The sequence below is a fragment of the Mesoplodon bidens genome (assembly GCF_964165515.1).
Source record: "Mesoplodon bidens genome assembly, chromosome: 1".
NCBI lineage: Eukaryota > Metazoa > Chordata > Mammalia > Artiodactyla > Ziphiidae > Mesoplodon > Mesoplodon bidens.
Genome location: NC_138176.1, coordinates 17,963,271 through 17,978,792, shown reverse-complemented (window position 1 = coordinate 17,978,792; position 15,522 = coordinate 17,963,271). Strand labels below are relative to the sequence as shown.

General features: G+C 48.3%; 1 protein-coding gene across 42 annotated transcripts in view; it reads left to right on the top strand.

The window, feature by feature from the left end:
- The window catches only part of TCF7L2 (transcription factor 7 like 2), a 200,955-nt gene that overhangs the window by 160,127 nt on the left and 25,306 nt on the right, over positions 1-15,522 (top strand). For all 42 annotated transcript variants that reach the window (XM_081231387.1, XM_081231382.1, XM_081231380.1 and 39 more), the window contains one exon: positions 14,567-14,699. In XM_081231387.1, coding sequence (XP_081087513.1) covers positions 14,567-14,699 — 133 coding nt within the window. The remainder of the gene's footprint in view (positions 1-14,566; positions 14,700-15,522) is intronic.

Sequence of the window (15,522 nt, the reverse complement as noted above, 5' to 3'; positions counted from 1 at the left end):
TTCTTTTTCTTTCTTTCTTTCTTTCTTTTTTTTTTTTGTTAAACACTCCTCCCTTTTTTGGGGGGTGGATTGTTGTGGAATCGGGGGGAGATCCCAGTTACTGTGCCCTTCCCTATCAAGCGAGGTAATTCTGTGAATGGAACTGTGCTTGAGCATCCTGTCTGGCGGCGCTGCTGGTGTGAGCTGCTCCCCTGTGCCGCGGGTGCGCCGAGCGGCTGCAGGGCGGGTGCTGCCCTCCAGTGGAGCCTGCGGCCGGCGCGGGCCCTGGGCGGCCATCGGGGCGCGCGGCAGCATGCCCGCGAGCCGGCGGCGGGAAGGAGAGCCCCGCAACCCGCTCTAGATGGTAAGCGGCCCCGCGCGCGCGCGCAGGCGGACAGGCGGGCGGGCGCGCGGGGCGCGGAGGCCGGCCCGCTGCGTCCCCGCGCCTGCCCTGCCGCGTCCCGGCTTGTCCAAGGCCGTTGCAGGCTCCTGCTCTCAGCCTCCGCAGGGTTCGCTGTCACTTTGCAGTAACTTTAAGATTGATGTCCCTTGACTGGTAAGGTGCCCGATGGAGTTGGTCTTTTTAGTATTTTTTTTAACTCCTCTTAAAAAAACACACACAGCGAAAAGAAGAAAATGACATGACTTTTTCATTCTGAACTTCTAGCCCGCGACTATAAAAACATGCTTTATGATTATTGTTTAACTCGGACGTGAATATTTGGGAGGGGGGCTGTTGTTTCTTTTCGCCCCAGCAAGTTAAATTCTCTTAAACGCGCCACCCTCCTGAGTCCCCTCCTCTCTGGCTCTCCCCAAATATTTTCCTAAAGGATCCGCATTTTTGTACTTTTAATATATTTTCTTCCAAGACCCATTTCCTCTCACCTCCATCTCAAACTTCTTTATTTAAAACAACAAAAACAGAACTTTGTTGACGATGTGGATGAGGACCGTGGGATGTAAATGGGCAGCCCCTCCCGTTGTCTTTATTTCTCCTCCACATGATGGTGAATTTCATGTTGAAAGGAAGGTCTGCTGGGTTTTTTTTTTTTTTTTTTTTTTTTTTTTGCTTTTGGTTTGAGGAAGTCTTTTTAAAAAATAATCCCACAGAACTTTGCAGCCTTCGATCACCTTGTGGGTTTTTTTTAATGGAAATGTTCTAAACGTGGGTGTACTTCTGACACCGGGGCACCTTGGGGACCGCCTCAGAACAGAGCAGTGGGACAGCAGATATCTGGGAGTAGTTTCTTAGGAGGACTCAGTTTGGAGAAATTCACAAGATTTCCCTGTCCTTTTTAAGGAGGAGGAGGCTGCGGAGGAGGAGGTCTGTCTGGAATGTGTTGGCTCATCTTGCTGTTTCCATTTTCCTTGTCTTTTGAGAAAGCCAGAATATAAATTTCTAGTCAAAGTTGCCCATCCTGTTGGCTGCACTTTATGAGTTATTGTTGCTGAATGATGGGGAGCTGTCCGTCAGCGGGGAAGGAACTTGCAGTTTACTTAAGAAATTGCATGTGTGACAAAGGCAGCTGCCCGAGTGTGGTGGTCCACGTGAATAGAGGGAGGGAAGGCAATTAGGGGGCTGTGTTGGGGCTTTTTACTTGTCAAACTGGAGCCTCATTGCTTTTGTTACCTCCATGTAAAGGGAAATGGCAGGGTTTTGTTTTGGTATTAAGGGCCTTCCTTAAAGCTTGCTGCCTGACACTTACACAGGAAGGCCGGTTAAGTCCAGAAAGAGGGGCCACGGAGCAGTATTTTAAAAGAGAAGAGGAAGAAAATTAAGAAGCCTCACTTTTTTGTTATCTTGAAGCCCTTCCAGCCCTTGTGTTTTTTTGTGGAAGGGGGTATGGTGGGTGGGGGCCTGGCTCGAGGGTTATTAACTTGTCTGGTATATTAACAGATTGCTTAAAGACCAACATCATGAAAACAGCCCTGTGGGTTTGCAGATAAACAGCTGGGCAGTCGAGTCGGTAAATTAAAAACACCTCCTGTACGTTAGGTGTCTCACGCCAGAAGAGACCGAATCTTTGCCACCGGTCTTGCTTCAAGCAAGACAGGGCCGGGATCCCATGTGGCAGTAAGGGTGTTTTCTTACCTGCATGCAAATCAGAGTTGTGTGTTTGCTTTTGAAGAGGGCGAAATGATTTAATTAACACTTGGGGTGGGAAAGGACCTGAAAGGTCTTCTGGGTGACTTCTGTCCTCTGCAACTTTCTTGTGTCGTTAACCCCCTCCTGGAGCAGACACCCTCCCACACTCCCCTCCTTCATGGAAAAGAGGATGATTTCAGGCCTATGATGTCTGAGTCTCTCAACTCCAACTAAGTTAAACCCACACACATGTACCCGGCCCTGGAACCTAGGAGAGACCCCGGAAAAGTAAGTCGGGTTGGTGGGACTCAGGGATTGCCTTTTCTCTTTTCTCCTCCTCTCCCTCTCTCCTCTCCCTCTCCCTCCCTCTTTCTCTCTCCCTCCGTCTCATTCTGGGGAAGCTCACAAAACTCACAATCAAAAAAGCGAGTCAGCCTTCAGACTACTGGAATGCCAGTGAACACAGGAAGCTTCCGTCCTTCTGCTTCCAGAGAGGTCAGTTGAAAATCTTTCAGGCACAGTCTGTTACTCTGGAAGGAAAAGAGGGGTGTGTACGCGTGGCTGGCAAGGCCCTACCAAGTGTCACTCCCGTGTCACTGTGACAGGAAAATACACTTTCCCCCTCCCTCCCCCTCTCCCATGGCAGCCCCTCTCCCTAAGAAATTTGTTTTGAGGGATTTGACAATCTTGCAGATAAAGTGCCTGCCTGCTGCATTCGGTTGATCATTTTCCCTCACGGCTGACCGTAATTTCTTAGCTACTCTTAGCGGTGGTTCTGTCCCTGCTGCCCAAGGTAACCGGTGAGGGAGGGGAAGTCTGCTTAGTGCCCTGAGCTGGCTGGGGAAGATGGGCCTTCCCGCTTCCTTCACGGATTTCCTAGTGGTACAGAGTAGAAACTAGGAGCAGTTTCTTTTCATTAACTTTTTAAAAATTTAATCTGCAACCAGTCGAACTAGATTATTTGGTTTCTTTTGTTTTATTTTGTTTTTGGTTTCTGAGGCATGTGTGTGGAAAGGGAAGAATCAACAAAATAACCGCAGGCATTGTGAGCGAGAACTTGCAGCGTTCTGAGTACCCCAGGGCAGAAATTGGGAGCCATCTCCATCTTTTAAGATGCTTTTTTTCAGCTCTTTAAGTGAAAGGAATAAAGGGAGGGGAAGCTGGGAGGAAGAAGAAAAGTGAGAAAAGCAATAAGGGAGGAGAAAAAAAGCTGGCCCAGTCCCATCTTGAAGGTACAGAGAAAGTTTTTTTTGAGGTGGAGAGAAAGAAAACCAAAGCTATTATGTACCCTAGGGATACCATCTTAGTGGGAATGGAAGATTTGAGTGGGAAGGGAGGCACGGTGGCCTCTGGGCTTACTCTCTTCCACCAGTTGGGCAGTTGGCACCTCAATTTGAATTGCTGGGTGAGTAGTGGGGTGTGTGTGTGTGTGTGTGTGTGTGTGTGTGTTCGTGTCCTTGCTTATGGTCTTGACCATTAAACCTTTGTGCTTTTTTTTTTTAAATTCAGACTGGGAAGGAAAAACAAGACAAGAATAAATGGTCACCTCAAGCTGTGCTCTTTCACTGTGTACTTTTCATAGTGGTTTTTGGGGGAGGGGGAAAGGGTTAAAGGAAAAAAAAAAGATGGGGAGGAGAGAAAGCTTGACTTTCATCACAATCCTTATGGTTCTATAGCGATGCAGACCTGGCTCCCCAAGTGCAAGCGAGCTGGAATCTGGAAAAGGGCGGTGGGATTTGGGATTTCTTCTAACAAGTAATTTTTTTTCCGCTTCACCCACCAGGGTGGGCTCCACTGGAAGAAAGAGAAGGAAAAATGACATGCCCTCATAGAGGAGCATACTTTGGAAGCTTGAGACATTTTTGAGCAATAAGGCTTTTCCAGTAGCAGGGCTTATGTAAACTGTGTATTGTGGTTTCATATTTAATGCTAACTTTGTGTTGCTATGTCTTTGGTTGTATTTATTTTCAATCTCCAAATTTAGATGCTGCTGGCCTTTTAGGGCTCCAGTCTCGCTTGCGGTGTTTGTATTTTGTAAACTTAATATAAAGTGTGTTTTGGAAACCTGAGCAAGAGACTGATGACAGCCTATTGTGCTGTTAATGATTAGGAAGAAGGCGCTTTTGCAATACCAATTTGGGGCTTAGAATACTTGATACTCTTTTCAACTCTTGGGTCAAATCCTTTGCCACAAGCTGTTAAGGGCATTCTCTTGAATTCGGAGGAGATTCCTTAATTGTCTTTATTATTGCTTTTGTTATTATTTTGTTGTTGTTAAATGGCCAAACGGAAACATTTGCAGTGGTCAGTCAGCTCTTAGATCCCATATTTGGGGGAAGAAGGAATGAAATATACTACACACTGTAAGAGTCCTTGTGTTTTCAAAATTATGAATTAAAATCCTATATGTCATGTTGAACTATCAAGGTGGTAGATAGTTCTCTAGTTGAGCATGAAGGAATGACGGATGTATGTCTTGGTTTTCCTTTCTGGTTCTGTGCAACTTTCTAGTTCAATGTACAGTTGTATAGACTGTCAAGAACTGTGGCGAAGAGAGTGCAGGCTGGCACTGCAAGTGTATAAATTGTGTTGCCACAAATTTCCCACCCAGCACAGCCTCCCGTTTCCAGATTCCTGAAAGGTTCCAGACCTTTGTTTACTCAAATTACTTGGGTTATTTCATAGCAGTCCTGCCGCTTTGGGGATGGGGAAACCTCCATTCTTTATAGCTTATGGGAAGGGAGTTCCTCTGAAAGGGTAAATTCCCGACTCTGATGATACAGATATTATGACCTTTGTATTGTCACAACAGGCTGCTGCCTCTGTGTTTTCTGGAAGCAGCAGAGCCTGCAGCCTTGTATTTTTAGGGAAACCTCCCCTTTGGGGTTTGGGGATGGTGGAGGCCTGGTTGAGCTATGTCATGGAATTCTTTCCTTCTGCAATATTTTGGAATGTGATGAAATCCTGACATGCCCTCCAGATTACATACTTCTGCACACATTTGAAGGCTTTTTTTTTTTTTTTTTTTTTTAAGCGAACTTTGCCTGGGTCATTCCCATGTTACCTTAAACTTTCGACAGCTGCCTTCAGAGGGGGTAGCGGTGCTGTGTTCCCCTCACCACACTGCATTTCCGTGTCCTTTTACATGTATCATTTATGGAGGCTATAGATGTCTGTTAAAGAATGCCCATGTTTGGGACACTAACGGGGCAAAATAGAGCAGAAGAATGCAGTTTTGCCTTTGCTTTCATCTTCTCTTTAGTCTCTCTTTGCTGAATTCCTGCCAAATCCGAGGTTTGGCCATTTGTATCCGTGGGCCCCGTGAAAATGTCCATCCCTCCTCTCGGTTCACCTGCTTGTTACTAGAGAGAAATCTACCTGCTCTCAGAAGGAAACTTATCAGACTCATGTAACAGGCATGGTTTTCAAATACCATCTAGATTGGAAAGTTAGGCACAGGGTGTTTAAGAAATACGAAAGACATTTTTATACAGCTGTTCATTATAAATAAATTAGAAAGGTGGTATCAGATTTTGTTCACTGCTTCTTTCTTGAAATCCCCAGGATGTAATAACCATTATGTACTTAAAACTTATTCTAAATCAAAATTGGTGATTTCCTTTCCATCTTATTTAGGAATCCCTAGATTTGGGGTTGTTGTGTTTGCGGGGGGAGATGGTCTGGAAATCATTATTTTTTTTTAAAGTTGTTTTAAATTTGAGCTTTTGGATTTCTTCATTTGGAATAGGTTAGTTTTATTCCTGGCTCTGTTTTGAAAATCGGCTCCCCTAGAAACAGCTGTACTCTCTTACCCGCATCCCAAACATTCCCTGCAAACTCTGACACTTAACAAGATTGATTATGCTAACGCTAATCATTTAATGCCCAAGTAGTAGAAAAATATCTTGCGGGAGGGTGGAGGTTGCCTTTCCTGGGGAATTACTTCAGGGTGGAGCGGCTGGTCCTCATCTCTGAGACCTGGTGGAGGATTAGGATGGTCGGAGGGCCCCCTTATGCTGCCGTACCCCCTCACTCCCCTCCGGGATCCTGTGGCATGCAGGAAAGAAACCCTGGGAACTCACTGGTCAGGGGCGAGCCTGGACCGGGCGGGCTGAGACTTAAGCTGGCAAGTGCTTTAAAGGTTAGTTGGGGGAAGCACAATGGGATGCTTTCTTTTTATTGGAAAATAAATGAGAATGAGTGGAAATGAATTATTTTTAATGAACTTAACTGGAAGTAATTGTTCAAGAGCCTGTGAAAGCACAGCTTTGCTGGGTCGGGCCTTGGCTGTGATGTTCACAAAGCCAGGCAGCCCGGAGCACATCTTTATTTTCTAGGTTTAAATGTTCCCCTTCATGTGTCCACTCCCCACCCTAACACCTCCAGCCCCTCTCCCACCCTCCCCTCCCCCTTTTGGGGGATTGAGAAAAGGTCATTAAGAAATGCTGAATGGGACCCCTTAGACCCTTAATGCTTGGCAATCTGTTTGGTGTGTTACCCGCCGGGTTGTTATATTATAGAAGGGGCAAAACAAACAGACAAACAGCACCCCCCCAAACGACCCAAAAAAGGCCAAGAGCTTAGGATGGTTTGTGCTAGCTCTATGTATATGCATGTGTGTGTGAGAACGTGGATGAAAATTGGCTGCACATTTATTCTCTCCCTGCCTGCCCTGTTCAGTCATTTCCCTGCACGAGGAACTTTAATGCCTGTGTGAGTACAGGAGGAACTGTGAGTCGGCAGAATTTCATAGACGGCTGGGAGAATCTTCTCTCTCCCTCTTCTTGCTGTCTAAATGGATTTGATTCCAGAGAAAGAAGGGTTGCGGCGGGGAGGGAAAAGAAGTCAGCCATTGATAATTCACAAAACAAACAAGCAGCACCCTGAGTGTCAGGCTCTGGTGGTTGTAGAAGCTGTAACTTTGCAGCCTTATGCGCACAGGATTCAGGCCAGGTGACGCAGGCTGGGCGATGCGGGGTGATACAGGCTATAGTCGCAGAATGGGTGTTTCTTTTTTGCATCTCATAGGTAGGCCTCCTTTCTCTTAACCACCTCATTTCTTCAAGCAAACCTTTCTCGGTGTTATTTATTATTTCCAACAGGCAGTGCTGTAGCCATCAGTAGAAGTCTTGCCCAGGGAGACAGTGCCCCCTTAGCTGGGGGCAAGGCCTTGGAGTGGAGCAGTGCCCAACCATGAACAGCCCCTGCACTAGGTGGGTCCTCGCTGGCTGGGCTCTGGACAGCTGTGAGGGGAGAGGGCCAGAGTAAAGGGTGGAAAGCAGCCCTTCAGGCCGTGGTGGATGTCCGCCCGCCACCCTCCCCCTCTGTGCACGCAGGAGGTTTAGGGGATACAGCAGTGAGATCCTCAGCAGATAAATGAGGCTGTGCCCACCGGCCTGGATACAGACTCCTCCCTGACGTCATCATCCCAGTAACGGAAGTGGCTACTCCTTGTGGATGGCAGTCAGTGAGTTGTTTAGGCAGGAAGGTTACCGTCGCTGACCCTTCCACTCTGGTTCATAGCCCAAAAAAATAGGACTGGTTGAGTCAACAGGGGATTGTTGATGAGGAAGAAACAGCCTCTCCTGGTCCCAGCCCCTCCTCCTCATCTGTGCTCCGTGACTCCAGTGAGTAGCAGCGTCTATTGACCTTGGTGCAGCCATAGTAAGTGGCGTCTGGAAAAAAGTGCACAGAGATGGGCCATAAACCCATTTTTCAGTGTAAACCTTGAGTGAACGGTGTCCCTTCCTGATGCTGATTTCAGACCCTGGGAGGGCCGGTCATCTAAGACTCTGGAGACCCTTCATATCCACCCTGGGGAGGGGAGAAGGCTGACAAATGCTCCTCTGTGCTGCTTTTGTTTTATTGTGCTGGCCCCGTAAAGGCGCTTTCTGGCCCCATTTTTCTTCTTCAGAAAGGGAGAGCCATAGGGGAGTATTGAAGAGGAAGGCTGCCACCCGAGAGGCCAGGGCTCGCAATGGCTCTATTTGTTTTCAACGTCTGTTGATTAATAGGTTGCGGGGTGAATGGCGAGCTTTCATTCCCTCTGGGTTCCCCACAGTTAGAGAAGGTGGAGGGGTTGGGGTGAGAGGAGGGCCGGCAGGGGGATCTAGAAGGGGCTGAATCACTCTTTCACTTGCCGGGTTCCCGATCGAGGGCAACATTGGGTGGACGGGATGTGTGGGCGCTCGGCGATGAGGGTGGCATGGCCAGAACACCGGGCTTAAGGGTTCTCGAGGGGTCAAAGGTCAGCCACAGGGGGTGCCCCCTCCCCACTCCTCCCACTGCAGTAGGATGAATACTTTGGGTGGAAAGGCTTTGTGCGCTTTGAGGGCTGTTAAAGGACCTTTTCTTTCTAATTTCACTATTCAGTGCTCAAAACCTATAGGGCTTGATGAACAGAACCGGGGGAGAAGTGAGTAACAGCCATCCCTCCAGGTAGAAAACATAAAGCCTCAATAATTTAAAGTCAGATGAGGATTTTGTTTCCTTTTAAATAGATAACGTTTACTTCATTTAATAAGTTCGGGTTTTTAGCTGACTTTTTCTTTTCTGCCAGAACTGACCACATCTATCACCAGAATCCTGCTGGGCCCTGATAAATCGCTTGTGTCTGTATTTGAGAAGCAGAAACATGCCACTAAATGTTTTACACCCCTCCCTCCATAATCCGCCACATGGTGTAAAAATCCCCGCTCAGAATGCCTCGTGCTCCATAGCCAGGGTGTGCCTGGCTGAGGTGGGGAGCCCTGAGCTACTCCTAATTGGGGGAAGGACGGCGGGAACATTGTGTGCTGAACTGGTCTAGGTTCCAGAGACTGGCAGGTGGGAGTATGGAGGACAGATCCCCTTACGAGTCCTGAAGCATCTGCGTCCAGCTGGGAAGGCTGGCCCAGGCTGGGCTTACTGGGTTCAGCTCACTACCCCACCTGGCAGTGAACCCGTCTCCGCAGCCACAGCAGCAGGAAGTAGAGTGAGACAGGTGAGCTCGCAAAGCCTGTGACCTGGGACAGGTTTCCTCACCTGCTGGGTGAGCTAATAACAAATGCAACTACTTCATAGGTTTCTTTGTGAGGACTGAATAAAGTCTGTCACACTCAACACAGGCTCCATGAGCTGTGGCAGCTGTGAGCTGCGCTGGTGTGAGCCAGGGAGGTCTCGGTCAGAGGGCTGTCTAGGCAAGGGGTCCTGAGTGGCGCTCTGGGTGAGTTTCAGGCGCCGGTGGTGCTGGCGTGTATGGGCAACTGTGGCCTAACTCCCTGACCTTGTGTGGACTATTTTAGGAACGTTTGCTGTTTTTTGTGGCTCAGAGATTCCCAGTGCTCATCGTGTTCTTTCAGGCTTAACTAGCAGCAGCTTAAGCTCTCCATGCAGCCTCCCATGATTGCCACTCTCACAACCTTGAACTTGAGTCAGCTGTCCCTGGAGGTAATGATTTCACACCCCTGGGTAGTTTTGAAGACATATTTAATATTTAGATAAAGCGCTTGCCTAAGAGGCACCTAGTTTTATGTTACAGTTGTTTGCCTTGAACACTGGACTCTGTAGAAAGATAAAAGAGGGAGGAGATACATATTTCAGCCTGTTTACCCCACCAACACTCCCAGCAGACATTGTAGCTTTAACTTAGATTTCCTGGATGCATTTCTGGAAGGTTTTCCATGTCCCTCACAAAAGGTACTTTTCACATCAGAATTTTCCTAGGTTTGTACAGTTCTGAACACCATCCTTAAAGACCTCTTTAAAGAAGTGGGAGCTGTTCATAACGAAGGGGAAAGTCTAAGGGACATTTCGTATTTGGGTGGTTGTTCCGTGTTTCATTTATATCAGCTCCTACTTCGAGGCCCTCCCCCTGATTCTGGAAGGACCTTGGTTGTCACCGGCTATTCTTATTTAACCTTCAACTCTTCTGTGACGGTGTTATTTAATAGCATATTAAAGTGATGGTTTTTCTCAAAAGACATAATAAAATATATTTATGGGCCAAACATCACATTTTTAAGAAGGGCGTGCACCTGAGGGAGGGTGGCCGCAGGACATCCGTGTACTCTTGCCCCGCCGTGCACATCTGTGCCTTTACAGTACGGGGTGCGGTCTGTGACTGCCTTGCCCCCTGTGACTTTACTGACAAGAGACCGGAGGGGTAGCAGACATCACCTTCACTGTGCCCTCGTTGTTAGTATTCATTGGACTGTAGTTTTCAAAGCTTCTTTGCACGGCATGTGTGGACGTGCCAGGCACTGTGCTAATACGCACTTTACAGGCATGATCTCTTTTAATTTTCACAACAACCCTATTCGGTAGACAGAGTTCTCATCCGGAGTAAATTTACACAGAAACGAAGGCCCGTGAGAGGTTACACAGCTGGCCTGAAGTAGGATTTAAACCCGAGTCTTCCTGGAATTCTCAGACTTCACTCTTGGTCACCGTGTGCAAGCCAGTGGGCTCTAAAACCATTTTTTAAAGACGCTGTTATAACAAGGTGTTGGACTGAATGGTTTCTGAAGTGATCTTCACCCCCCCCAGCTCTGCTCTGTGATTCTGAGTAGATGCCATTTAAGAGCAGCAACATTTACTGAAATGAATCTGTGAGGCCGGCTCCATCTGTCCTTCTCTTCCTCTGATGCTTACTGTTGCAGTTTGGTGGTTCTTACGCAGTTTATGAGAGTGTGCTCCCCACTCCCACAGGCTGGGCATTACAGGGGATACAGAGGTCTGCAATACATCGTCTTTGTCCTTCAGGGACTTAGCTATGGTGGCACCAAGAAAGGTTATTGCGACCCCAGCAGCGGACATAATATGGTGCAGACAGAAAGGACTGTGGGGATCTGAGGCTGGAGAGACATGGGCATTTTCTAGAAGGATGTCCTCCCATCATAAAAGCAGTCCAGGTACAGGCAGGTTCAGTGGGAGTGGCCATTAGACCCTGGTTTCTACATGTATGACTGCGTCTCCCTGCGCTTGCTTAGGAACCAGCCAGCCTGGAGAGCCGCGTGGTTGTGTTGTTTCTAGGGACTTGCCTGTCATGCGGTCACATCAGAAAAGAGTTCCGTGTCCCAGTGGGACCTGCGTCCCCCCATCCCAAAGCCAGGCAGCAGTGAAAACTTCAGATCCCTTTACCCTCCCCTGACCACCCCTCCCCCATGCTACAGAGTTTTGACTGAACAGGGAGAGACTAACTGGCTAGTAGGCTGAGATGTGCAAAAATAATGAGAGTGAAGGAAGCCGGAACAGGTGTCCAGCTTTTGTCAGAATCCCCTTTATACATGTATCTAACAGGAAGAGGGAGAATTCTTCTCACATACCTGTGAGCTTCACTGTTGCCCAAATGCTATCTTCATCCTTCAGTGGACAGGCAGAGAAAGAGGGTCTCCCCAGCGTTTCCTGCTTGGAAGACAGCCATGGACTATGCACTTCTGAACCGCAAACAGAACCGTGCCATCGGGCAGCTTCTCCCAAACAACAAAGATAACAGTAATAATAAGCCACCATTCCTGTGCTTACCATGTGGCAGGTTTTGTACTCATGGATTCTGGCAGAACTAGGACACAGTTCATGACCAGGACTCAAGTCTCTTGACGTTGGTGCTTGTCTGGGATCTCGTGGTTCTCTGGTCTAGGGGTCATGGCTAAACAGAAGAGACACCTGTGGTACTCCATAGGCAGACCCAAGACGCCTGGGTCCTGAGCCCAGACCTACCGAATCAGACCCCTCCTGAGAGATTTCTTAGTATCAGGAATCCAAGTTCGTGATAAGCATCCTGAGAGATGCTTGACTCGACCAGAGCTGGGGAATGCAAGTCTTACTGCCCTTTTCCCATCACAGGTTTGTATACTTGCTTTCTTCCACTGCTTGCGGTGGTCTCGTTCCCTGGAAGTCCTTCCAAACTCCTAAGTGACGATCTTCCCTCCCTTGGGCTATCTGTGGTTCGTCCCACGGTTTCTCCACACTTATTTTAAACTGTCTGGAACTGGTCTGCTTTCTTTTCTTTTTTTAAAGTAAATTTATTTATTTATTTATTTTCGGCTGCGTTGGGTCTTTGTTACTGCACACGGGCTTTGTCTAGTTGCGGCGAGCGGTGGCCACTCCTTTGTTGCGGTTCATGGCTTCTCACTGCGGTGGCTTCTTGTTGCGGAGCATGGGCTCTAGGCGCACGGGCTTCAGTAGTTGCAGCTCGCGGGCTCTAGAGCGCAGACTCAGTAGTTGTGGCGCACGGGCTTAGTTGCTGTGTGGCATGTGGGATTTTCCTGGACCAGGGCTCGAATCCATGTCCCCTGCATTGGCAGGCGGATTCTTTTTTTTTTTTTTTTTTTCAACTTATTTATTTTATTTTTGGCTGCATTGGGTCTTCGTTACAGTGCACGGGCTTCTCACTGCGGCGGCTTCTCTTATTGCGGAGCACAGGTTCTAGGCTGGCGGGCTTCAGTAGTTGTGGCTCGCGGGCTCTAGAGCGCAGGCTCAGTAGTTGTGGCGCACAGGCTTAGTTGTTGCATGGCATGTGGGATCTTCCCAACCAGGGCTCGAACCCATGTCCCCTGCATTGGCAGGCGGATTCTTAACCACTGCACCACCAGGGAAGCCCTGGTCTGCTTTCTTTCATTTCAGCGGGTGTGTGTCTTTCCAACCAGATAGAAAACTTCTAGAAGGCAGCAACTGTCATTTTCCTTTCCTCCTAATGGTCTCCACTCCATCTGATATGTTTTGTCTCTTGCTGTTTTCCCTCTCCACCCCAGCACACAGTGAGAGCTTATTTGTTGGTTACTTTTCAAGTTGTCCGAAACAGAAATGGTTCCTAAAAGACTCCTCAGTGCATGACCATGAGATGCTGGCACTGGCCTTGGAGTGGCTGACCTTCACTCAGCTGACTTGGGCCACGTCCACACCTTCATAGCTGCTGACGAAGGACATGGTACTGGGTGCTTTTAATTTCGATGTTGTGATTGCAAAATGATAGCTCACGATACAAGGCTCCCATGAGCCACGAGCTACCGTCTTTCTCTGAAAGTGTCCAGTTGTTTATAGGAATCATTAAACTCGGCTGTTGGGCGTGTTGGCTTCTTTTTCTGTGTTCTTTTTCCGGGAGCATTTAGGAAAGCCATATTTTTCTTTCCAAACATACCCATGAAAAAGTTAGAAGTGCCTTTTAAAATGCCCTCCCCACAATGAACTGTGGTAAGAAATACTCTTACTATATCACACCCCTTCTTTCTTCACCCATTAAAAAAAAAAAAAGGACAAGAAGAAAAACATAGAGAACTCACTGCTTGGTGGTCCCTGAACTCAAGAGGCGCTAGTGGGCAGCACTGGAACCTTCCTTCTTTTCTTTTAATGCAATTCCTTTTCCTTGATGTTAATGCAAGTTGTGCCTTCCTAAAAGTAATAAAAGGAAATGAAGACACGTTCTAAAATGAAACTTGACTCTAATCCATTCATCATCTAATACTAGCCTCTTTATCTTTGCTGGTACCTAATCTGGTTAAATGTCCCTGTTGTAGGATTTTAGTGAAAATCCTCTATTGGGAATAGGGTTTTTTGCAATTGGATTACTCTCGGTAAATGGCCCAGTAGTTCGCTTGTCTCAGCTTAAGTTTTTCTTTGTGATCTTGCTGGGCTGAGTTATAGCGTCTCATAGTGGGCCGGGGAGGGGGTGGTGGAGCCTGGGGTGGGGGAAGGAGCAGAAGATAGTTTGGGAAGGTCTGGTCATTGCAACTAGGAAAATCTTTAAAATGGTTTTCTTTTTCTTTTTTTTCTCCTTTTCTCCACCTAGCAGCTCTTCCCAAACGTAAAAAGGCCTTGTACTTTGTTTTCTAGAATTGCCCATTTCTAAAATGCATACATACCTTTTATTAGCCCAATTCATCATCATCCAGTTAATTTGTTAGCATTCCCGGGGACTTCCTAATGAGATTCCTAATGAACCTGGGCTGCTGTAATATGCATAAAATATGCAGGTGCTCGCCTGGCAGTTTAGAGCTTTCTGGTAAAGTTCACACTCCCAACCAAACCATGAGTGAGGCTTTTCATCCTGGCTGTCTGTAAAGGATTGTAGTTTGCCCACTGGTTCTAAGGGGCCAGGAGGGGTTCAGAGCCTGGGGTGGTGGATAAGGAGGCTGGGTGGATGGGATTAGGGCCCTGCCAGGTTTCTTGTAACCAAGGGTTTCCCTAGCTGGTTTTCCTAGCCGGTCCCCTGTGAAGCCTGCCTGCCTCCTGAAGGTCCCTCCCGTGGGCCCTGGGGTAGGAGATCCCCGCCACCTGCAGGAACACAGTAGGAAGCCAGGCCCAGGGGGGAGGTAAAGACTGAGGCGCACCTACCCAGAGAGCTGAATCACAGCTGTCTGTTATTTTAGGACATGGACCAGGGCGGTGGGCGGAGTTGACTGCATCTTACAAAGTCCAGGTTGGGAGGGTGTGGGGAGTGGTCAGGGCGTCCTGAGGGTCGGGAGTCCTGGGCTGTCGGAACTGGCGTGACGGTGTCCTTCTCTGTTCTTTCCCTCCCCACAGTCGAACAAAGTGCCGGTTGTGCAACACCCTCACCATGTCCACCCTCTCACGCCTCTTATCACATACAGCAATGAACACTTCACGCCGGGAAACCCACCTCCACACTTACCAGCTGACGTAGACCCCAAAACAGGTAGGCCGAGTGCTTGGGTGCAAAGAGAGTGTGCTGGTCCCAGGGCCACCAGAGGACCTGCTGGGGAGGGATGTTGACTTGGGGACTGGCTGCAGTGGTGATGGAGAGGCTCCCGTTCCTCTCCCGGATACTGACAAGGAAGCTCCTCGGGGAGGCCAGAGCCTGGTGAGGAAGTGGATCTCTCCTCCCCTTTGGAGGAGTCCATTTGCAGAGCTAAGGATCTCTTCAGAGCTCCAGGTACGCCTGCAGGGGCTGTGTTGGGAACCTGGCTAGGAGTCCCTCGGTGATTCTTAGGAGTGGCTTATAACTCCAAGAGCCTCAAACAGACTCGGAGGCAGTAATAGTTTTGGAGGCATGTCATGGACTCCTCCTCAGCTCCTTGGGAGTGTGAGAGCCCTAACAGCATGTTTCCCTGAAGCCCCAAGTTCCTTGGTGGCTAAGGGACTATAGTCACTTGACGGTGACTTGGTGCAGCCTCGAGAGACCACATCACTGGGTTCTGCATTCTGTTTGCTGATTTCTTTGAGTTCTTCCTCCCCTGAAATATCCTAGGTATTTATTATCAAGCCCGTTTTGCAGATGGGAAGACCCAAGTCCAACATGGTTTCCTCATTGCATCACGGAACAACCAATAGCGTCTCAGGCAGAAGATGCTACCTTACTCCAGCTTTTATACTTGTCCCTCCTTTCCATCCCACGTGCTTTTTCCCTAAAGAGGAGAGAGGGAGAAGGCGAGGTTACGTATAGCTCCCCTGCAACAAGATATAAAACAAGGTGGGGTGGTCTTGGGAGAACAGCTAAGGCCAAGGGTGTATCTTTCTGG